General features: G+C 39.9%; 1 protein-coding gene across 16 annotated transcripts in view; it reads right to left on the bottom strand.

Annotated features, from left to right (window-relative positions):
* The window catches only part of LOC141257787 (uncharacterized), a 1,010,546-nt gene that overhangs the window by 656,550 nt on the left and 329,491 nt on the right, over nt 1-24,505 (bottom strand). For 15 of the 16 annotated variants that reach the window (XR_012318105.1, XR_012318103.1, XR_012318104.1 and 12 more), the window contains one exon: nt 3,535-3,630. Coding sequence is in view for 4 of the 16 variants with exons in the window: in XM_073672778.1 (XP_073528879.1) it covers nt 3,535-3,567 (33 nt within the window). In the remaining 12 variants the exon portion in view is untranslated. Of the gene's footprint in view, nt 1-3,534; nt 3,631-14,572; nt 14,606-24,505 lie in introns of those variants that run through there. The other variant, XR_012318106.1, reaches the window with a different exon arrangement.

Consider the following 24,505-nt stretch of genomic DNA (forward strand, 5'->3'; position numbering starts at 1 on the left):
TTTGAACCCAGGACCCCAGCGCTGCAAGGCTGCAGTGCTAACCACTGAACCACCATGCAGCCCTAAAAATTAGGAAACACCAAAATAATAGTACCATGAAAATAGTGTCCCCATAAATAATGATTTACGTATGGTCTAACCAAAACAGCACTTAATGCTTGACAACATGCAATACCCCTGATAAATGTAGCAATACTTAGTCTTCTCAGAGTAAATCTATATATATATAGCCAAAAATCTGTGTATGGTAGCCCATTGAATACAAAACCACATTTTTCACCCGATTTGAGTGAAATTTTACAAAGCCCGTCTTTAACACCAGACTAAAAATACTGTGAACATTAAAACTCGAAATCTCTCCAACTTCACAAGATTAGGCCCCCCTGATTTAGGCTCTATAGAAATAAAAGACAAAATGGGTGTCTGTGTGTTGAATGCAAAACCACAGCGGTTGGCGTTCATAGCAGATGTGCACTTTTGTTACACATAGTATAACACAGACGATCAGATGATCGCAGCTTCTAGTCTCCCATGGAGACAATTGAAGAAAGTGAAAAGTGAAAAAAAATTTTAAAAATATAAAAAATATATAAAAGTTCTAATCACTCCCCTTTCACCAACTAAAACATCGCCGCATTCAGAATCGCCCGATCTATCACTATATCAAAATAATTAATCTGATCGGTAAACGGCGTAATGAGGAAAAAAAATCAAAACCCCAGAATTATTTTTTTTGGTCGCCGCAACATTGCAATAAAATGCAATAACAGGCAATCAAAACATCGTATCTACCCAAAATGGTATTAATAAAAAGTCCGCTCAATGCGCAAAAATAAGCCCTCTCCCGACCCCAGACCCGAAAAATGGACACGCTACGGGTCTCGCAAAAATTTCTTTACAGACTTTGGATATTTTTTTTTCACTACTTAAATTAAAAAAAAACTATACATGTTTGGTATCTGCGAACTTGTAATGACCTGGAGAATCATAATGGCAGGTCAGTTTTAGCATTGAGTGAACATGATAAAAAAAAACTATTGTGGAATTGCACTTTTTTGCAATTTCACCACACTTGGATTTTTTTTTCCTGTTTTTCAGTACATGATATAGTAAAACCAATCATGTAATTCAAAAATACAACTCGTCCCCCAAAAAACAAGCCCTTATATGGCCATATTGACAGAAAAATAAAAAAGTTATGACTCTGGGAAGAAGAGGAGCAAAAAACAAAAATGGAAAAACCCAAGGTGGTAGTAAAGGGGTTAAAGTGACAGCAACCATATAGTTGCTAAGGTGGGGCAACCTGATTAGTCACTCTAAAGTCTGTAAACATAGCAATGGCTGTTGCGGAAGTAACTGGGGCCTCATTTATGAGAATTTCCTCACACTAAGATCATTCTGGTTGCCTATAGCAACCAGAGTACACCTTTCAGCATTGAAGCTGCTGAGGTAACGTGAAAGCTGAGCTCTGATTGGTTGCTATGGACAACTAGAACAGTCTGACTGTGAGGCAGTCACACATTTTCTGCTTTATATATAGAGATTAACCTATTAGATCTCTGATCAGTGTGAGGGGATTACTAAGGCCACGGCCCCACTATCAGTATTCGGTCAGTATTTTTTCTCAGGAGTAGGAGTCAAAACCAGGTGAGGAACAATCAGAGAAAAGGTATAATAGAAACAAGTCACCAATTCTGCATTTATCACCCACTCCTGGTTTTGGCTCCCACTCCTGAGAATTTTTTTTGACCAAATACCGATAGTGGGACCGTGGTCTAAGGATCATAATAGTAAGGACTGTTTTTTAAAATACTGCCCAGAAAACGTCCATCTATTGGCAAGTTAATCCAAAAGCTAAGGAAGCAAAACTGTCTCAAACAGACAAGTGAACAACGCGAGTCCTGGCTTAAAATAAAACGGATGAGATAGGCTGAATCAAAGGCAGCTGAAACACCTGAACAACGGAACGTCGTCTTCAGGAGAATTGGATCATACAGGTTGATTCAAGGGATGCGAAAACATGTGAACAAAAGGATGAACGTCGTCAAAATGACCGCATACGACCTATGCAATTTATGCAAAGACGTAGGCAGGCGGACTTGAGTTTTGAAGCATTTCATTAAGACTAGGGTTGAGCGAGTATGTTCTGTCCGAGTATGCTCGGGCCGAGCTCCGAGTATTTATAGCTGCTCGGTGATATGGTTGAATCGTTCCCGTGTGCATCATTTGCAACTGTTTGACAGCTTTATTACATGTGAGAAATGTGTAAGAAATAGACATTCCTCACATGTAATAAAACTGTCAAACAGTCGCAAATCATGCACACGGGAGCGATTCAACCATATCACCGAGCAGCTGTAAATACTCGGAGCTCGGCCCGAGCGTACTCGGCGAAAGGGTTAATAGAACATACTCGCTCAACAATAATTAAGACCCAATTCAGAACTACAGGTCAGATCTGAAAGTCATAATAGGCAAAATGGACGTAATATGCGAACATTGGTCACCTCAGTGTTACGACATATTTGTAAAAATAAACAACTGTTAATTAGGGTTGAGCGAGTATGTTCTGTCCGAGTTTGCTCGGGCCGAGCTCCGAGTATTTATAGCTGCTCGGTGATGAGGTTAAATCACTCCCATGTGCATGATTTGCAACTGTTTGACAGCTTTATTACATGTGAGGAATGTGTAAGAAATAGACATTCCTCACATGTAATAAAACAGTCAAACAGTCGCAAATCATGCACACGGGAGCGATTTAACCTCATCACCGAGCAGCTGTAAATACTCGGAGCTCGGCCCGAGCATACTCGGCGAAAGGGTTAATAGAACATACTCGCTCAACACTACTGTTAATGCCAAACTAACAATAACAAGAGTTGAAAAAACGAATTTTAAACTGTGAAGATGTGAACTTCAGAGTGAAACTGAAAACTTAACCTTCGCAAGTGTAACCAACAATTTAACATAATCTCCCACGAGCGAAGCCACCGGTATTTTGCTACTACCTCTATAAAGATAATGCCCTACCAGTTATTCCATAGTAAATACCCATAATATAGATCAGTGTCCGGCCCATAGATCTTAACAGCTCATTTACATATAAGAAAAACGTGGAGTTCTCTGGAATAAGGCATTAAGAGATCGCAGTTATCAAGGTATCATTTTATTCAGCTTCCTATGACCTACATGCCTATATAGACGGTTTAGGAGAGTTGATTCTGCAGACAGATTCCTTTTAAGTTTCTCCTCAAAGACATGAACTTTAGAGATGTATTGATTGAATGCCTGTGTTCAAATGTGTTCTGAAAATTAGCAATATTGATAATTCTGACACATCATTGTCTGTCTAGTCATCAAATTGTATAGAGTGGATGGAATCTATGCTGTAAGGACTGTCATTTATGATTAAAATTTCATAGATTTATTCCTTTCTGTAGGTCTGCATGGTCAGCATAGTAAATAGCAACCACTTTGAAATAACATTAATAAAAGACTGTGAAATCTAACAAAACATGAAACAAATGTGCCTACCTTATAATGGAACATCCTAAAGAACTGCCACATCTGTTGGCCCTTACACTGAGGTGTTCTTTTAGTCCTTTTATCAGTAATAACATTTCATAGAACCTAGAAAATAAGGTAAGAATTAAAAAAAGGTGCATCTTAAAGAAAATATAAAAAAGCATATAAAACACATGCTAAAAAGACATATATACAGTGGGGGGAAAAAGTATTTAGTCAGCCACCAATTGTGCAAGTTCTCCCACTTAAAAGGATGAGAGAGGCCTGTAATTGACATCATAGGAAGACCTCAACTATGACATACAAAATGAGAAAACAAATCCTAAAAATCACATTGTCTGATTTGGAAAGAATTTTTTTTCAAATTTTGGTAGATAATAAGTATTTGGTCAATTACAAAAGTTCATCTCAATACTTTGCTATATATCCTTTGTTGGCAATGACAGAGGTCAAACGTTTTCTGTAAGTCTTCACAAGGTTGGCACACACTGTTGCTGGTATGTTGGCCCATTCCTCCATGCAGATCTCCTCTAGAGTAGTGATGTTTTGGGGCTGTCGCTGGGCAACACAGACTTTCAACTCCCTCAAAACGTTTTTTATAGGGTTTAGATCTGGAGACTGGCTAGGCCACTCCAGGACCTTGAAATGCTTCTAACGAAGCCACTCCTTCATTGCACTGGCGGTGTGCTTTGGATCATTGTCATGCTGAAAGACCCAGCCACGTTTCATCTTCAATGCCCTTGTTGATGGAAGGAGGTTTGCACTCAAAATCTCACAATACATGGCCCCATTCATTTTTTCATGTACATGGATCAGTCGTCCTGGTCACTTGGCAGAGAAACAGCCCCAAAGCATGATGTTGCCACGCCCATGCTTCACAGTAGGTATGGTGTTCTTTGGATGCAACTCAGCATTCTTTCCCCTACAAACATGCCGAGATGTGTTTCTACCAAACAGTTCTACTTTGGCTTCATCTGACCATATGACATTCTCCCAATACTCTTCTGGATCATCCAAATGCTCTCTAGCAGACTTCAGACGGGCCCAGACATGTAATAACTTAAGCAGGTGGACACTTCTGGCACTGCAGGATCTGGGTCCCTGGCAGCATAGCGTGTTACTGATGGTAGCCTGTGTAATGTTGGTCCCAGCTCTCTGCACACCGTTCTTGTGATCATTTTGACCCCACGGGGTAAGATCTTGTGTGGAGCCCCAGATCGAGGGAGATTATCAGTGGTCTTGTATGTCTTCCATTTTCTAATTATTGCTCCCACAGTTGATTTCTTCACACCAAGATGTTTGCCTATTGCAGATTCAGTCTTTTCAGCCTGGTGCAGGGCTACAATTTAGTTTCTGGTGTCCTTCGACAGCTCTTTGGTCTTCACCATAGTGGAGTTTGGAGTGTGACTGTCTGAGGTTGTGGACAGGTGTCTTTTATACTGATAACAAGTTCAAACAGGTGCCAGTACTACAGGTAATGAGTGGAGGACAGTGGAGCCTCTTAAAGAAGAAGTTACAGGTCTGTGAGAGACAGAAATTTTGCTTGTTTGTAATTGACCAAATACTTATTTTCCACCAAAATTTTAAAGAAATTTCTTTCCAAATCAGACAATGTGATTTTCAGGATTTGTTTTCTCATTTTGTCTCTCATAGTTGAGGTCTACCTATGATGTCATTTACAGGCCTCTCTCATCTTTTTAAGTGGGAGAACTTGCACAATTGGTGGCTGACTAAATACTTTTTTCCCCACTGTATATATATTAAAATGAAATCGCTACACAGAAAATCGGCACAGGAAGGTACTGTACAGTAGGGCCTATAGAAGTCTTTGCTTTCCATATTGTTAGGACTATATATGTATACATATATATACTCCTAGCAATATGGAAAGCAAAGAATTCTATGGGTCCTACTGTACAGTATCTTCCTGAGCCGATTTTCTGTGTAGCAATTTAATTTTAATCAAGTTCCATATGAATTAATAATCCTAAAGTAAAATAGTTCTGTAATACGCACACAGGGTGCCTAGTGCACAAAATGACAGAGCCGCAGTGACTCTGAGTGCCTCACTTCACCCTTCCCTCATTTGTATGAGCTCTTATGTCTTGAATTCAAACATATTACTTTGTTGAAACAGCCTAGAAATCCACACCAAAGTGCAAGACTAAATCTGTACGTATGGCTTGTACACATCCTTGTTTGCATCCAAATAAGGTATAGAATAGTGTCATTGACCGCACCATTCATGCTTTGCTTGACCTATCGATAAAGCAGATGTCACGATAACCTTTTAGTGACTTGTGCCTATGACAAATGCCATGGAGTCTCATCTGTCATCCATAGACTATTGTGGCCACCATTATACAGACAGAGAGGGCCACCGCCAAACCCATTTTCTTAAGGAGATTGCCACCGATGTCACCCATTTAGACTTGAGAGAAAAGCTTCACATTGGGGCCTAGTACGTCCAAGAGTCACTAAGGATGCCAGCTAGAGAAGGGAAGACTGTCCTGGTTCGGCTGCCAAGGATTACTGGACTGAACACTGGACAATGACAGAGCAAATCTTTTTGCTCCACTTCATACCCATTACATTGCGTATCTGTTACATTTTCACAAAAGATAGGGCTTTCTGCTGATTTTCTAGCTCACAACATTTATATAATCCACTGCAGAGGTTTTTTAATAAAATGCATTACAAAGTAACAGCCTTACAGGGAACCTGTTGGGTCCCCCATTTCCTCCAACCCAGCGGCATTCACATATGTATTACTAAATTCCCTGCCTAACCAGCCCTTTATAATGTTATTCACTTAAATCCATGGTTAAAAAAGTATTTATAACCTCTGTTTTTCTTATGCTAATTAGGCCTCTGACTAGTCGATGGGGCATTAGTTTCCCAGGCTAGTTGGCCCTCTTTGCATGTTATCACCACCCAGTGGGTGTGATAACTTGATTTGCAAGAGCCAGGGTCATCGCAAGCTCCCTGCAAATCTCTCGCATGCTCTCGAATCAATTCGGCAGCATCACTGCCCCTCTGAAGCCGGGTGTACGCTTCCTGGCTTCAGAGGTGCATCGCGTATGGCCAAAAGTGTAGAAGATGTACGTAAGCCATCTTCTGCACTTCCTGTGATGCGTAGTGTGCCTTTGAAGCCGGGAAACGTCCACTGGACTTCAGAGGGGCAATGACGCTGCGTGAGATTTGCAGGGAGCAGGCGATGATGCCCGGCCCTTGCAAATCATGTTATCACACCCACATGGGTGTGCAAAGAGGGCTGACTAGTCGGGGGAAACTAACACCCCATCGACTAGTCAAAGGCCTAATTAGCATAAGAAAAGCGGAGGTTAAAAATACTTTTCCTAAACATGGATTTAAGTGAATAACATTATAAAGAGATGGTTAAGCAGGGAATTTAGTAATACATATGTGAATGCTGCTGGGTTTGAGAGCATGGGGAACTGGCAAGTTCCCTTTAAAGTGGTCTGTGCCTGATTGACAGGATTGCAAACTTGATTTTTTATTTTTTTGGACAGCTTTTAAAAAAATCAAAGCCAGTCAAAATTTTTATAAACATATTAGAAAACAATAATAGATTATTAAGATTATAAGTGTTCCATGCCTACAGCCCATAATTTTGATATGAAGACATCAGCTGCATTCACTGTGAACTGTAAAATTATGATAACTAGTCATCAAAATCTGTAGAAATGTCTTCAGCTTCAAAAAAAAATCTTTTTTTAAGTGTGGATTGATCTAAATGTGCACCCTTTTTGTCAAATCAAGTAAAGTGATGTGTTCTATGTGATCAAAAAAATCACAGACGTGTCAAATTTTTTTTTTTGTGGACAGGTGAAAAATATGCCCTTTTTTTACGGACTGTCCATGAATTTCTGGTTTTAAACCATGCTGATTGATTGTGATTGATCAGTACATAGATTAAACCTCCCCAAACATGTGATGATATTTCAACACTACGAGAAAGAAAATCTCAACATCTGTTGTGAGAGATGAGATCAGTTTTCACTAAAAGCAGTCATTATTGCCACTGCAGCTCCGCTATGGGGATTTCCTGCACAGAAGTATGGAGTATGCATGTCATAAAAGGACAAGTGAGTTGTGAACGATTGCATCAGCTGATACACGACTGACTCATCCAAGTGTACAGGTGCCAATCCAGCTCTGCGCTTCTTACTGTATTACAGACTGATGGTGTCTTCTGTATATCAACTAGCGGCTTCATCTTCCTAAATAAATGTGCGTTGTTATTTTTCACGGAATCCACTAGTTTTCTATAGATCTCCAAATACCAACTGATTTAATTCCTCTCTGTTTTCTGGTGAACATGCTCATGGGTGACAGTATGGTTCATGTGATAGGAAAGTAATATGAAGAATTTTTTGTGGATTCTGATCCTTCCTCAAACTACTGCTCCTTACTACGGTTCCCCCAGGATTTCACATGAGCCTTCCTATTTTGACACAACAGCATGTATCACAAAAACTGATATAAGTCATCAAAACTAGGCATTAGACCTGATGCTATATTTAGTAAGTAGACTGTGTAGGTAGGTTTTACCACAATGATTTTTGATAGTCAAGGTGATTACTGCTGTTAATACTGAAATGACCTCATACTTTGATATTTCTCTTTTTTTTTGTAATATTCACTTTGATAATATTTATTTTGATATTTATGCATCCTTAGTTGCATTATTTATTGGTATACTTTTGGTTCACTTACCATCGTGGACCCTCATGCTTTGCACAGGTTCTTGTTGTACTTTGGCACTGTATATGGTATGTAATATTCTGTATTTTCTATTCTAGGGGGTTTGCCATCCTATATAGTGAGAGGTTGTTTTTTTTAACCTTGACAATTATTACAGTGTTTTTGTGGGTCTTGTATCTAGATGTATGCTGCTATGCACTTTTTAAATGTTTTAATGGTGTTTTTTGTGTCCCATTAATTATTAGTATTGTTTCATTGTCTAAAATGTATTATCTGGCGCACTTGACCCATATTCTATAGCTACAACCTATATCAGATAATGTCTTTTGGATGCAACAGTACCAATTTGTATCATGTTGAAATGTAATCCATAGCTCTGTGATTGTCCCATGGATCTCTGTGATTGTCTGTATCTCTATGTCAAAACAATGGTTTTCATTTTGTAGTATTGCATGTAAGTAGCCTTTTCAGACAACAGCATAATGCGACAAGAATAGATTGGTGATTTTTATTAGTGAAATGATCTGAAATTCAGAGGCAGGTAAGAATTAAAAGGCACATTATATAAACCATGAACTCACTAACAAGCTGTCCCTAATAGGTTAATTTACCCCAGCATAATATCGCCACATTCACACATTCAGTATTTGGTCAGTATTTTACCTCAGCATTTATAAGCCAAAACCAGGAGTGGATCAGTCAGAGGAAAAATATAATAGAGACACGTCACCACTTCTGTATTTATCACCCACTCCTGGTTTTGGCTTACAAATACTGAGGTAAAAAACTGACCAAATACTGAATGTGTGCACGTGGTCTCAATGATTACACTAAGTAAGGCCATGTTCACACGTTCATTATTTGGTCACTATTTTACCTCAGTATTTGTAAGACAAGGTCAGGAGAGGAACAATCAGCGCAAAAGTATAAGGCCGTGGCCCCACTGTCAGTATTTGGTCGGTATTTTTTCTCAGGAGTGGGAGCCAAAAACAGGTGAGGAACAATCAGAGAAAAGGTATAATAGAAACAAATCACCAATTCTGCATTTATCACCCACTCCTGGTTTTGGCTCCCACTCCTGAGAAAAAATACTGACGGAATACTAACTAAATTCTGATAGTGGGGCTGTGGTCTTATACTTTTGCTCTGATTGTTTCTCTCCTGATTTTGACTTACAAATACTGAGGTAAAATACTGACCGAATACTGAGCAAATACTGATAGTGGGGCCGTGGCCTAATAGAAACACGTCACCACTTCTGCATTTTTCACCCACCCTGTTTTGGTTTACAAATACTGAGTTAAAAAACTCACCAAATACTGAACGTGTAAACGCGTTTTATCTGACAAATAGAAAACTGTATAGCTGTGAAAATAACACCTGTAGGGTTCTCTCTGTCTGAAGCTTTACACATACAGTATGTGTGGTCAGGGCGGCGGAGGAAGGGGCAGATGAATGTGACCAGCCTGAGACATGCAGATCCTATCTAGCTTATTACATCAGAACATGACAGGAATCTAGAAAGTTAAACGGTTTTCCAGTTTCAAAAGCATTGTATTCCCAGGTGAAGTGTGTAGTAAAAAGGAAAAAAACACACAAAAAGTGTCCTTTACTTAACCTCGCTGGGTCAAGTGCTGAGTCTCCTCCACCAGTGTCGGCTGTTTGTCTGCAGCAGTGATGTCACGTCAAAAGCGCTGCAGAGAATCACTGAGCTCAGTGGCTCGGCCAATGGAGATGGTATTGAGCCGCCGGACTCACTGAATAACGTCAGTGCTGCAGACAAACAGCAGAGAGTAGGGCAGGGCGGAAACTCAGTGCTGGACCCGAGGAGGGTGAGTAAAACCCACTGAACAATTTTTCTGAAAGCTGGAAAACCCCTTCAAGTATAGACACTTTCACACAGGCATAGCTTACTTTATTTTTCATTTATGTTTGTGAGGCTAGGGACAAACTATGTCTATGGCCCCTGTTATGCGCATATGTGCCGGAGGTATATGCCGACAGAAGCCACAGTCAGGATGGATGCCTAGGCACTCATTGAATAAAAAAAAAAATTGTATAGGAAAGAGCAATTTTCGGAGCACATGGAGGCCAAAAGAACACATTTTTGGCCTCAGACTGGTAATGGTAAAAGAGGGAATGTTGAATTATATTTAATGAAAAGTTCCTGAGGACCTATCACCAAATTTTACATGTTGAACTGGACAACGGATGTAATAGTGGCTGCACAGCGGAATGAAATGTTTTAGTCTGTTTTTAATTTCGCCTCTCCGTTGCAGAGATGTAAGCAATCAAAGTATTTGGCAGCTAATGAGTTAACTTTAGTTAGGCCCTAGTGGGTGTTTTCACTAGGGGCATGCACATCTTCTCCTTTGGGAGTGGGTTTTCAACATGGAAGAGTTACAAATCTTTCCATTATAATTCTCCTATATGATTAAATCCTGATTTGGGTTTAAAAATCCTGATGTTAAATTTTTACCAAGATACATAATCATGGATGAGGCCTTGGACTGTGTTCTGAGATTCCAGCAAAAATGCAGGACAAAATAGCAAAATATGTTGCTCTAATTTGTCTGAAAATATGCCGTTCATTGTGACTAAAACCTGGTGGACCTATTAAAGTCAATGGAGTTTGCAGGGAGCAGTTGCTTGATGTCAGATGATGATTACTGCTACTGATTAGCAGTTTATTTGAGCATTGCATATTTGCACTGAAAGGGAAGTGTATGGCAGGGTTATGTGGGCACTACAGGTTAGCATTTTATATGACGGTATTATTGACATATCGCATGATGCTAATATTGGACACAAAATTCTCAATGAAACGGTAGGGGACCCTTCTCTGCTTGTTGCCCAGGACTTCACAGGAAAGTATCACATTATCTTCTATGTCTTGTTCGTCACAAAACAGAAAATATATATACAGTAAAAGATGGGGACAAGGTGCATTCTGTTATTCTCAGTTACTTATTAAAGCTGAGTAATTTACACATTACACATGTCCAAACCTTCTGCATCGTTGGCTTTTACTAATATGAAAATAACATTTGCCAAAATAGCATTGGCAAATTTCTATATTTAAAATGACTAGTACCAAAGCCTACGACTGTAATGTAACTGATCCGTCATCAGCGCACACATATAAAGGTGACATGCGGGGTATTAGCTTTATTAAACTACAGTTACATGAATCATTTTCGCTGTCACAAAATGAGTCTGCTGCTCTTGTTTGTCAGTCTGTGCCGGCTGCAAATGAATAAGAGGGTAAACATATTTTGCTGCGAGTCCGTAATGATTCAAAGTGAGAGAAACAGACTAAATGCTGGTCTATAGATTCAAATTAGTTATTGGCAAAAAATGTGATCAAAAATAGCTCTTTCTGTACGGTAAACAATCTAACCTCACACAGGAAGCAAGCTGTGAAGACCAGTAAGAACAATTCGAGGGAGCTGGGAAAGTCACAGCATGTTCTAAAGAAGACATAGCAGAGAAAAAAACTTTTTGTTTCTTTATTTTGAAAAACATTTTTTAATATGTAGGTCGACACCATAATATAATGAATAAAACATAGATATGTTGGAGACAAAGTAATCGGCACAGGCACAACAGATTGTGTAAGGAGGTATAGCCACACATTACCAAAGCTGCTGTTGACCTTGTAATCTGCATTATGACTAGTAAAGTCAGACATAGGAAGATGCCCACACACTATCCCCAGATCTCAGATCCACGCCCGCACGGGCACAGTCTTAAAACTGAGAAGACCACGCACTTATTTGAATAACCAGACAAAAATGTTTCAAATGTTTAACAATATGGGAGAAAGAGCTAACCTATAACTCCAGGGATCCTTCTCATACCGACTTTATACGCAAGTCATAAAACTGCGGATTGGCAGGAAAGCACAGACAGAGTCATCAGCCAAAAGCCAATAAAAACTAAGTGCTGCAAATCAGAAGGAAAATGGAAACATGCACAAGTTTGTTTGCCAAGTACTAATTGTTGCTCACGTCTATAGAAACAGAATACAGTTTCAGATTAGGTAAATAAATAAAAAAATAATGTAATTTGAGTCTAGTTGCCCCTAATCTATTCCAGAGTATAGGTGTAGAATTGTGTAATGGCTCGCCAGTGTTACATGCAATGCGATATTACCGCTTTGCTACAAGCGGTCTTCACTGGGCTGTTTGCATAAAAGGATATGCAAATTTAATGGTATTTACAGGTACATAGCTGGGCTGCAATTGACATCTGTTTCTCTTCTATAAAGCACAATTTAGTAGGTCTACCTGCGGCTTTATGGAAAACCCCAGATAATAACCTAATTTATTTATGCTTTATCTGAAGCGTGGAAAATACCTAAGCAAAAGTAGATTATTGAAGCAGACTTTAAATGAATTAAGCCTTATTAAATGTTTATGTCACACAGTGACTATTAGGCCACGGCCCCACTATCAGTATTTGGTCAGTATTTTTTCTCAGGAGTGGGTGCCAAAACCAGGAGTGGGTGATAAATGCAGAATTGATGCACTTGTTTCCATTATACCTTTTATCTGATTGTTGCTCACCTGGTTTTGGCCCCCACACCTGAGAAAAAATACTGATCGAATACTGACCAAATACTGATAGTGGTATGGTAAATATGGGCCTTTAAAAGAGTTCATGATTACATACAGTACATTTTAACAAATGATCATGAAACAGTTAATAAAACGCAAGCATTTCAACCACGTCGATGTTTTTGTAAATGGAAAAAACATCCTACAAGTTTTTATACCCACATACACACTTAACACATATACGAACACTCAGAGACTGGCAAAAACCCAAGCACTTACACACACACTCCCACAAATATTAGCATTTACATACACACTGAGGTCCACACATGCACTTACACATACAAAGAAAAAGACATTCACACACATCACGTATATGCATATACAAGGATTCAAAGATACACATGCACTTATAGTACATACATATATACACAGATACAAAGATATACCATACACTTATGCAAAGATATGCACACATTTGCTTTTACACAGATATACACATATACAGAGCATATATATGCATATACAGAGCTACACAAACATACACTTGCAGACATACAAAAATATATGCACATACTCAATAACATATACACAGATCCACATGTACACCAATATCACAAGCACATACTCTAACACAAATACACAGACAAACTCACAAAAACACACACACATAATGACTGCCCTGCAAACTGATAGACAACCTGCTTGCAATTCTATAGTTGCACTTTCAAAACACACAGCAGTACAAAAATCATTTTTCATGCTGTTTTCAGAAAAATAAGATGTTTTGTACAAGAAAATGTAGTAGTATATTTATTTCTTTTTTTTAACAGTTCACGGAAATTACCGATTACACAAGATTATGTTGTGGCTTTGTTTCTCTTGTTACATATCTCGGGTCATTTTACTCCACTTCCATAAAAACTGATATACGCTTATATTTACTGTTATATTGTTCATGGTAATTGGAAACACAACACTGATTCTGAAAGTGAATTTAATGTAATGTGCTCCATATAGTGAAGTAATCTAAACTGAATTATATACAGAAGCAAAACCTGCAACTCATGGTTGTGTTTTATGGCGAGTCCGTGTTAAAGAAAAATTGTCTTCCACTTCAAAAGACATATGCTGTTTTCACATTACTGACTTTAGAAAAGGTTAAACAATTTTCCTACCGAAACTGAGTGGGTTGTGAAAGAACATTTTTAATGAAGAAAATTTCCCCATTGCAGCTATTTTATTATCACCATAAAGCCATCAAGTTTCAGTCTGAGCTATTTGTATGTATTTAGAAAGGCACTGATAAGATAAACTAGCACAAAAATAAAGACATCATCCAATATTACTTGGTTTGACTTGAAGAAGGTCAGAAATATTTTGCTTCAATGACAACCCTAGATCTGAAAATGTCACAGTCTTCTAAGGAGTGAAGAAAACAGAGTATGTACGTAACGACAGAGCAGGAAGTCATTCTAGACCTGTTATGTGTAACACCATTCCTGGCTAAATGATGCAAATCTTACTTTACCACGGGTATGGCCATGAGGAAACAAAGGGTTAATGCTGCACTGACTGTTCTGTCCTAGGTATAGTCTCATATGTTAAATGGAATATACACCACAACAGCATATATTAATACACACACAATGGCATAATTCTACAAAGACTGATAACGGTGAACTAAACATACCAATCATGTCATTCAGTTCAAAGGTGGTATTTTGGAATGTTTTAGGGTGTGCAACATATAGAGGTCTTCAGTTATTAACCTTAGATATTCCAGTAATAAACTACAACACAACAAGAAAAACTATTAATGATGATAATTGTTATATATAGTGATAGAGCAGATGCAGAATGCAAGCACAATGTGTTACAGTGATTTTCAAACCTAATATCTTTACTCAACTCCATTGAGATGAATGGAACAGCTTTTCTGCAACAAAGCTGCCACATGTGAACACATCCTTAAATGACAAACTAATTTAATGTGGAAAAAATGGTATACTGTATGTGAAATATAGTAAATATTATATAAAACTGATCAGAGTATTTATCCCATAAGTCTTGGCCTTAGAGACCACAACCACTATAGCTCACACCATCAAGGGTTATCACTACGTTCAGCAGGATTGTTATAAATATACCCCAGATGTTTGCAATTGTATGCTTGTAAAGAATTACTCTATACCCTGTGATATACGTTTTAATGTTGCATAAATTTGTATTGAAAAGCGTCATTGACTATGACAAGGATACTAACATATACCAGCCAAACATAGGCCCAAAGGGTACTCTTCTGCCTGAGGATGGTATAATGGCGCCTTAGAGCTTGCTAGATGAGTGTGCTTTTAGTCCGTCTGCGGTCCAGGTGTGCAACAGATTGCGCATGGATAACATATAGACAAATTGTAGCCAATGTGCTAGTGCACATGGGTATTTTCCACGCAGACCAGAGTAGTACAGGCTATATAAGGCAGCTCCTCCATCTGTCTGCGATATGGATGAGCATAGAGCCAGGGGCAGACATACCATTGGTGCAAGCTGTGCAGCCACCCAGGCGCCCAAGAGGTGAGGAAGTGATCCACTTCTACCTTCAAAGCAGTAAGGAGCTTCTGTGACATTCACATTAGTAGACTGGAAAGGGCCCATACACTGTTCTTACACAGGGGCCCTCTTCTGTCTGTGTCCACCCCTGTACAGACCTACAGTCAAAGCCAACAATTTGCAGACAAGACTTTACTGTACATCAGCAGAATTTTCTGGTGTACAAAGAAATGTACAGGCAAAATGTAGCGGGATCCTAGCCCTGGCAAAACGCAGTGTAAACCATGTGATGTTGGCAAATCAACATACCTATGTGAAACCCATATTGATACAAATATGGTTGATGGAAACTTAATGCAATTAATTTTCTAGTTGGTATCAAAACTGAGGCCTCAGTCCTAAAAGGAGAGTGACCTTTCAACCTAGATTTTCATTGCTACAGCCAGTAGATCAGCATTCACTTACAATATTACACCTTATAATGCCGAACCAAAACAAACTCTGTGTATTTCTGTATCCTTAGTTCTCCCATTAGTTATCATTTCAAGCCCACTATAGTTTTCTTTTAGAGCAGTTACTGACTAGCGATGTAGTAAAATGTTTTTCCCCATGATCACTAACTTATCGTCAGATCTGAGAACATTTCCATTCACGGAGGATATATATTCTTTTAATAGACATATAGTAAAGTATGAAATCATTGTGAAGTGCTTACCTGCTCCTAGATACCACTGACTGATGGCTCATTATTATTGTTCTCATTTTTATACATTAAGAATAATTAGTATCTACGCCTCTTAATAATTCATCCTGCAAATATTGCGCTAGATTTCCTGGTACACGTGAAAACGTTCTATCTGCAAACATTTCTGTCCTCATTGAACTGACGTTCTATGGAATACTGCAATCACTCTTGGTTAACACTACCCACATATCACTTCATCAGAAGACTAAACTGTTAGATATATTTCATGTTTTGCGAGTACTGAAAGTGTGCCTCTTCATTTAGTATTGTTTTTTTTTCATTTTATACTTCAGCATATATGACATATAAAAGCAAACAGCCTTTCCGTCCCACTGAACACACCCAATAATAACCCGGGGAAACAATGCTGAAATAAAATATATATATATATTTGTATGCTGTTATTCTACTAATGCAGCTCTGTTATCAGCTAAATCTGCAATCTGTGGCCTAAAACATTCTGTTTTCAACAATATATCTACAAAAGCCACAGAAAACACAGTGCACTTATTTACTGACTCCAGTACACATCAGATCTGCATGTGTAGCACTGGGGGGTTTTCTGTGTACCCTAATAACAGCAAAATAGAGCTGTCCAAAAAGTGTCAGGGGTGCATCCAATTGTGGCAAATGGCATAAGGTCTTTCTGAAAGTGGAAATATTACTATACAAAAATGTTTTCAAGATGTGCTAGTCAGATGCATCTGTAACATATTCTTTGTACATCCTAAGAAAAGAATTCAACCCAGTCTTCATGTACGAACCCCACTGTGGACCCGCAATTTTAGTTTATTAAATTGCCACAGTTATAACATGCAACAAAAGAAAAAGTAAAATCGCAATACAGATATTGATTTAGTTAATGCCGCAGGTCTGAGTTTATTATTTGTTACAATTTACAATGTGCTGATTAAATAGGACTGCAGGCAAGCAAAGTTAAATAGATATATTATGGTGCAGCCAAAAAATACTTAAATTACAAATATTAAATCATCAGAATAAAAATAACAAACCAGAAATGTTGTTCAAGAGATTTTATGCTAATGCCAATTCTTCTTACATGATTGTTGACAGTGTTAACTATACTATTATTAATAAGTGTTAATTATACTATTAGCCCACCACCATTTTCAGCACTATGTAATTAACTATGAGGATTTGAGCTCAGAACAAAGAAAGTATACATTTTGTATTTTTAATTAATTTATTCAATCTGCTTGAGGATTATTTAAAATTCACCATACATTGCTGATACTAGGCTACAATTCTATGATCGCCTATATGTTTTCAGTTCAACAAGAAAGCCACAAGTTCATGATAATATTGTGTTTGCCTATCTCTACGGTTATATTAGTTGAAGTGAAAGACGGCTGCTGTTTGACGCGCTGCTGGAACACTAATTTCATAATGCCAGCTACCTACATAGAAAAGAAAAACAAACACGATATTTCAATCTGTTTGTTATGCATGTGACACCAAATGACACCTCAGACTTGCGGTACGATATTAATACTGAAACCAAACATCATGCTGATAACTGTGTTTCAACAAAAACGTTGGTTTTCAGAAACAATAGTGTACGAGAAAGAGGCGCGGAGTTCTACTTTTTTGTTATAAAAAGCAACATAAATAACAGTAAACACTTTCATTTATGGCACAATAATCTGGTAAAAATTGTTTATTACCGTTTTCTCTTTTGGCATATATATATATATATATATATATATATATATATATATATATTAATGTAATTAAATACATATCAAATTATTATGTATGACGTGTGGATTCTTGTTAAGTCTCCACATGACTTTATAGATTTAGCTAATAAAAGAAAGCAGATAAGTATACAAATTTTGTAGAATAGGTCACAGAAAGTTCCTTTAATTTGATTTCTATATTTTAATGAAGGGACCTTTTTGTTTAGGAAGTTACTGACACTTGGAAAAAATGCTTTGATATTGACAATAAATATATACGTAATATGACTATGGATTGTTGTGGATGTTTTTCTATTATGTTCAGAGATGTACCCAGTTCTCAGGATGACAGTACTTAATACAGCACAGGAAATAATAATGTTTAACCTATCTTGGTTTTGTGGCTGTCTGCTTATTTAGTTGGGATCTGTAACTTAATAATTTTTGCTAAATGGCCTTAGATTTACATTCAAGAACAGATTTGAGATGTTCTTCCCATGCAAACAAAAATATGAAATATGGTCTTCTAATAACATGACTGTATAACTAGAATACTTAGACAAGTGCTTTAGAGATGAATAGCCTTTAATGGGAATATGTCTCCAGGTTATTGTTATTCCACCTGAGAGCAGCATAATGTAGGGGCAGAGACCCTGATTCCAGCGGTGTATCACTTACTGGGCTGCTTGTTGTCATTTTGATAAAATCACTTTAACGTTTTATCGGCTGTAAATTTACCATCTCTCTGAATGCTGAGCTCTGTATAACCCCACCCCCACAACTGTGCCCATGTACAGTGTACACTGAAAGCTGTCAATCAGCGGTGGGGTGGGGGGTTAAACAGCGTTCATAAATATAGAGGCCTACCTGAAAGAAGATTTACTAGTCCTCTAGTGATAATCTCCTGCTGATAAAACTGTCATTTTATCAAAACTAAAGTAAGCAGCCCGGTAAGTGATACATTGCTGGAATCAGAGTTTCTGTCTCTACATTATGCTCCTCTCAGATTAGGTGGCAAAAATCTGGAGACAGATTCCCTTTAAAGGCCACAGTAAAGCCATCATCTTTATATATTTACTTTCTTGACTAAGATCCATGAATAACACCAAATAGTCTTTGCATTTTTTTTTATCTTAGGTCCAATCATTTGTAGAGCCACATATTAATATCAGTCAACACATGTCTTTGGACCAATAACTGTTTTCAGGGTCCCCAGATTATATGCAAAACACAAAAAACTGTCAATAGCGCCACACTTAACAATTGGCACAAAGGCAAATGAATTCTCTAAGAAAAAGAAAATTTAGCTTTGCTTTTGTAGTCTTTAGATCCCAAACTACTCTACACCCAGATCTGTGCTACATTGTCATATTTGCAATACAAATTATACAAAAAGGAAACCTTTTATGCAGCATTCTTCAACAGTCAAATACGTCTTTGATGCCTAATCTGTGACACACAAAGAACCTTCACTTTTAGGGATTTTTTAAGCTGAAATCACTATGCCCACAGGTATATAATCTCTGACAATATCAGGGGAAAATGACACATTTAGAAACCTCTCAGTAATAAAATTCTTTACTTTCTCTGCAACATCACCTAACACAATAATTCCTGAAAAGTAGCACTTTAAAACTTCAAAACAAACATTTTTGAGTGATACTGTGTATACAAAAGGGGGAAATTAATTCTGTTCTTCAAGAAATATCCAATGGTATTAATATTTAAATTATACAAATTAATTTTACAGAATAACTGACTTTTCTTAAATATTCATTAGTCTATATTTGAGGCCCTATGTCATTAATATGGCATAACAATGGCATAAATGTCCAAATGAACATTTGGGTGGTATTATCAAAGTACTTGAAAAAAGCCGCTGTGCAGGCCTATATGTTGCAACTAAGTGGATGTCCAAATTTATTGCCATTTTTTGTACTAATACTGGCAAATCTCTTTATTTTTCTGTGGGTTCAAAATATTACATGCTATGGCTTTAATCGACACTCGAACAGCACTTGCATATGAATATTGTTTGTGTGAATACTCCCTTATTTGTACTTATTTATTGCTCATTTGCCATTACCTTAGAGTCTATTGTGCATACAACATATAGGAATTTTACTGCATTTATACGTAGAAGTCTGGTTTAGCAAGTTGAGTAGCAGCATGAGTCTTAATAGCATCTTGTGCCTCCTACAAGGCACTAATGTTGTGCGTGCCTCCTTCAGACACTAAGTAGAGTGTACAAATTCTTCAGGCCCGATTCATCAAAGCTTTCACAACAGAATTCTGTCTTAAAAGCTTTGAAAAGTCTCAAAAATATTCGCACAAATTGGAGTTGCGACAAAATTTTGCAACTTTTGACTTTTTCTCACAGCTCTGAGAAAATGGTCAGAGCTGAGGTGACAAGTAGCAGAGTTTGCTATGCCACAAATCTAACTCCAGCAGGGGATCAGATAGGATTTATGGCGAGGCGCAAACAGAGGCATAAGCCTCTTCATGAATTAGAAGCATCTGACTCCAGCACGCCCCCTCATCCAGACCGGCATAAATAACGCTAGCCTAGAAGAATCGGGCCCTTTCTCTTTTTCTACATTCTGTGGGATGCTGTTTAGCCAAAGGAACCATAAGAGTAAGACCACGATCACACATGCAGTTTTTGAAGTCAAGACCCAAAGTGGATCCAATCAAACAGGGAAGTACAGAAAGATTTGTTTGTTTTCTTCCTATTGGCTCCACTTTGGTTAAAGTCCCCTACACTGCTGTGTCTGCTTCAGGTACTGACTGTGTTACAATGTAAATTATGAAAATAATGATTATTATCACCTGTTTGGTATAATTACTTACTCATACACCTAATGTGGTGCCCTGCTGTGCACAGGTGCCACAGAACCCAGTAGTATGCATGGATGGACTTCTCCACAAGAGGCCCTCACACATTCACACACCTCCACCCTACCACCTCAGACCACCAGAGGGAGCCCCGTTAGGGATATACAACTGGAGGGTGGAGTTAGGCAGTCAAGTGTTTAGAGTAGAGTTGAGTGTCAGTTGAGTTTAGAGTGGGGTGTTGCAGTATGCTCAGCGAGAGAGCAGCATATAGGCTGCTGTGTGAGGCAAGTTTAGGCCTACAGCATGCACTGAAGCCTAGTGAGGGCCCTGAGTGTGGCCGAAGGCGAGAGGAGAGAAGAAGTAACGAGGGGGGCAGAGGAGCGTACCAGGCTCACCCCGAACTATACACCGGACACCAGGTCCGCGCCTACAGAGTCCCTTTATACCCAGTAGGGACCACCGGATACCTGGAGGACTACAAGTCCCAGGTCGACCAACGCTGACTACCATACCAGGGCTAGGAGTCACGGAGGCCCCAGCGTCCAGGGAGAGTGATCTCCAAGAGAAGGCCCTACCACCAGGTCAGCAGGTGCAAGAGAGAGAGACAACAATCAAGCCAGGCCTAGCTCCAGGCAGGTCAGAAGCTTAGCAAGTGAAAGCAATGGATCAGGAGGCCCTATACCCGCTCACTGGGGAGAGTCCAGAAGTGCACCCTTCGTACCGAGTACCCTGGACCATATCTGCATCTACACCAGTAAAGGTACCGAAGCGAACCCCCGTGTGAGTGTCCGTCATTTCTCCCTGAACCGTCCTGGCCGTCTCTCACCTGTTCCACCATCCATTTCCCCACGCTGCCCTGAGGCCCGCTCCACCTGTGGGGAGCCTTTCCATCATAAGCTGCCCTAACATCTGCCTCAGAGGACTGTCACAGGGCTGGTAATCCTTACCAGGCACCACAGATGGCGTCACGAACTATTCCAAAACCCCTTATAAACCCAATTTCCCCTTTCTTTGTTGACCGCCCTGGGCCACGGACCAGGTCACCGCCACTGTGACATCCCCCAGCATCTACCGGCCCGGCACCGGGTACCCCACGGCCCAGAGGAGCGCGTCACTAACACCTAATTTTGTTCACATGTACCTAAAAGAATTGATGCAGTTTTGAAGGCAAAGGGTAGTCACCCCAAATATTGATTTGATTTAGATTTCTCTTTTGTTCATTCACTTTGCATATTGTTACTTAATAAAAATAAACACTTCTAAATGTGAAAAAAATCTGCAATTTAAGAATATTTTTAATACCTGCCTAAAACTTCTGCACTGTACTGTATAGAATTAGGAAGACTAAAGAAAATATTGTCAAATTTTATGATAATAGCTTTGTTTCTTTAACAAAGTGTGAAGTTGGCTCTCTGCATCTCAGCTGGGACATACCACTGAGATCAGGGAGCCTGGATGACTGGAAATTCTGTTATCTTCATACTGGATGGATTTAGGTAAGATATGTAAGATGGATCTCTGTGTGTTACGCAGCAGAAGGAGGAGAGAAAGGCTGGAAACAGCAGCAAACCGCAATCCTGTCACACCTTCTGTGCTATAGCTTTCTGCCTCTGCACTACATATAGTGAGAGACTCAGATCAACCATTTACAGGTACCGTAACTGATTTTTTCTTTTGCAGATTAACCCATTTCAAGCAGCAATGTCATAAACACTCCTTTATGGTCTCCATTATACACAAGAACATTTTATTACATGGCTAAAAAATAACAATATTACAATATTCAGTTTTAGATAAATCTTAAATGGTTAGAGGCGAGCGCAATTTTGGCCTGGTTTCTTGTTTTTTTTTCTCGTTTTACATTTGAATTTATGAGAAAAATAGGTTAATTAATTCTCATTTAGATAAACAAGATGACAAAATGCCAAAAGAGGCCAAATCCTGCCAGATCTAAGCACAAGTTTCCACTTCATATGCTATACAGAATCAACCTCTCAACTCACATTTGATATCTCGCAAAGAAGAGAATTTCACCAAATATTGTACTCACTCTTGTAAAATTAAAGTAAAACCTGCATTCCTGTAATATGGAGCAAAATTACCTAATTTACTTATGATGTTTATTTGAGAAAAGTAATACAATTTCATCTACTGTACTGTGATTTGTTTTGCTCATAACCTATAGGTCCTCTTTAAACCACTATGACCTTCATGGGATCAACAACCTATGGCATCCCAGCTGTTATGAGTCTGACACAAAAAATACTAGCCTATGACGATCAGGAGAAAGTTAGAGTCGTTTCACAGCAGTCAAAAGATGGCTACTTCCTATTTGTATGTCAGAGATTTCTCAATCTAAAAAGCTGTGCCTATGTAATTGTGGCACCCCAGGGGTCTGGTTTCCACAGTAACAGCAATGTTATGTCTGAGAGCAGGTGGGAGGTCTCTTGGTCAGGGATCCTGTGCATGCCACACCTCCTGCCCAGTCCTGGGAGGGGAAGAACTTCCCCTATATAAACCTAGGGCTGAGGCAGGGTTAGAGAGTAGAGAAGAAGTAGAGACAGAGAAGAGAAGCAGATCTAGGAAAAGAACATCAGGAGCTCTGTGGGAGCAGTGCTATAAGGAGTCAGGGGCTGGCAGCTGCAGAGCTCGCCCTGACTGAGAAGCTATCACCGGACCCGGAGTCCGAGGCTGTGGGGACTAATCTTTACCCAGCAGCAGAAACCGCCCGGCAGGGGATTTCAGGTCCTCTGGCCAAGAAACCCGAAGGCACGGTCACACGCGTGGGACCAGCACCGCCGTCGTGGAGCGGACGCCACTAGAAGGCCCCGAGTCACCGGCCATACGGGTGAGCACCACACGGTACACTCAGGGACGTGGGCTACTTATACCCGCCTCTAGCAAGGTAGCCAGAAGAGTACAGTCAGTTTGGGAGGCCTACAACTCCGCCTGACCAGGGGAGATCCCATCTGCTCAAGGACTGAAAAGGCCCCGATCGCTAGCCAGTACTCCGGGAGGGTCTATCTTTATCACCAGTAAAGACCCTGAATTACACCGCATCGTCTCTGAGTGATTCCTGCTACCCCCATCATCCACGTCGGCTGCCCTGAGGCCATACCCCTCCCGTTGGGGGTGATACTATCACGCTGCACAATCCTACCACCGGCCTCAGCGGTCTGCCCTGCAGCGGCAGCTCCTTCGCTGCATTCAACGGGTGGCGTAGTCGTCCAACATCTACCGCTAATACATCGCCGCTCAGTTTGACTCCCTGGGCACGGACCGGGTCACCGCCACGAGACTACAACCCTCAACAGATCCGGCTCCGGGTAAGCTCCCGTGCGCGCGATGCCGCGCGACGAAGGCCCAGGGGTGCGTCAACTTTTGGCGTAGTCGGCAGGATCTCGTGCCCGCAACCACCGGGTACTGCGTGCCTGAAAAAGACTGTTCAAACTTACCAGTGGTGAAGATTCCCGCCATCCGGCGCCATCTTCTGTTTTCTTCCCGCCATCCGCAAAGTTTTCCCGCCATCCGACGCCATCTTGAAGACGCCGCGCGGGAAGAAGAGGGGCGTGGACTCCGAAAGCGCGCGAGAACTGAAGCCCCGCCTCACGTCTGGACGTTGCGTAAGGTCCTGGAAGGAGCCCAGCAGACGCCGACGTCACAGGAGCGCGACGGAAGGTCCTCAACCCTGACGATCCACTGCGGAGCCGCGGCCTACGGAAGAGGATCATCGCAAGGTAGGCCACGGTCCACTAGGGGGGAGGAAGATGTCGGATACGGAGGAGAGCTTCACTGCCTCAAACCCCGCCAGCGCCACCGCTGCTGCAGTCATGCCTTTCACCATGCCCTATATCCCGGGAGCG

The sequence above is a fragment of the Phyllobates terribilis genome, unplaced genomic scaffold (genome assembly GCF_046119375.1).
Source record: "Phyllobates terribilis strain yellow unplaced genomic scaffold, ASM4611937v1 Scaffold_3__8_contigs__length_932513732, whole genome shotgun sequence".
NCBI lineage: Eukaryota > Metazoa > Chordata > Amphibia > Anura > Dendrobatidae > Phyllobates > Phyllobates terribilis.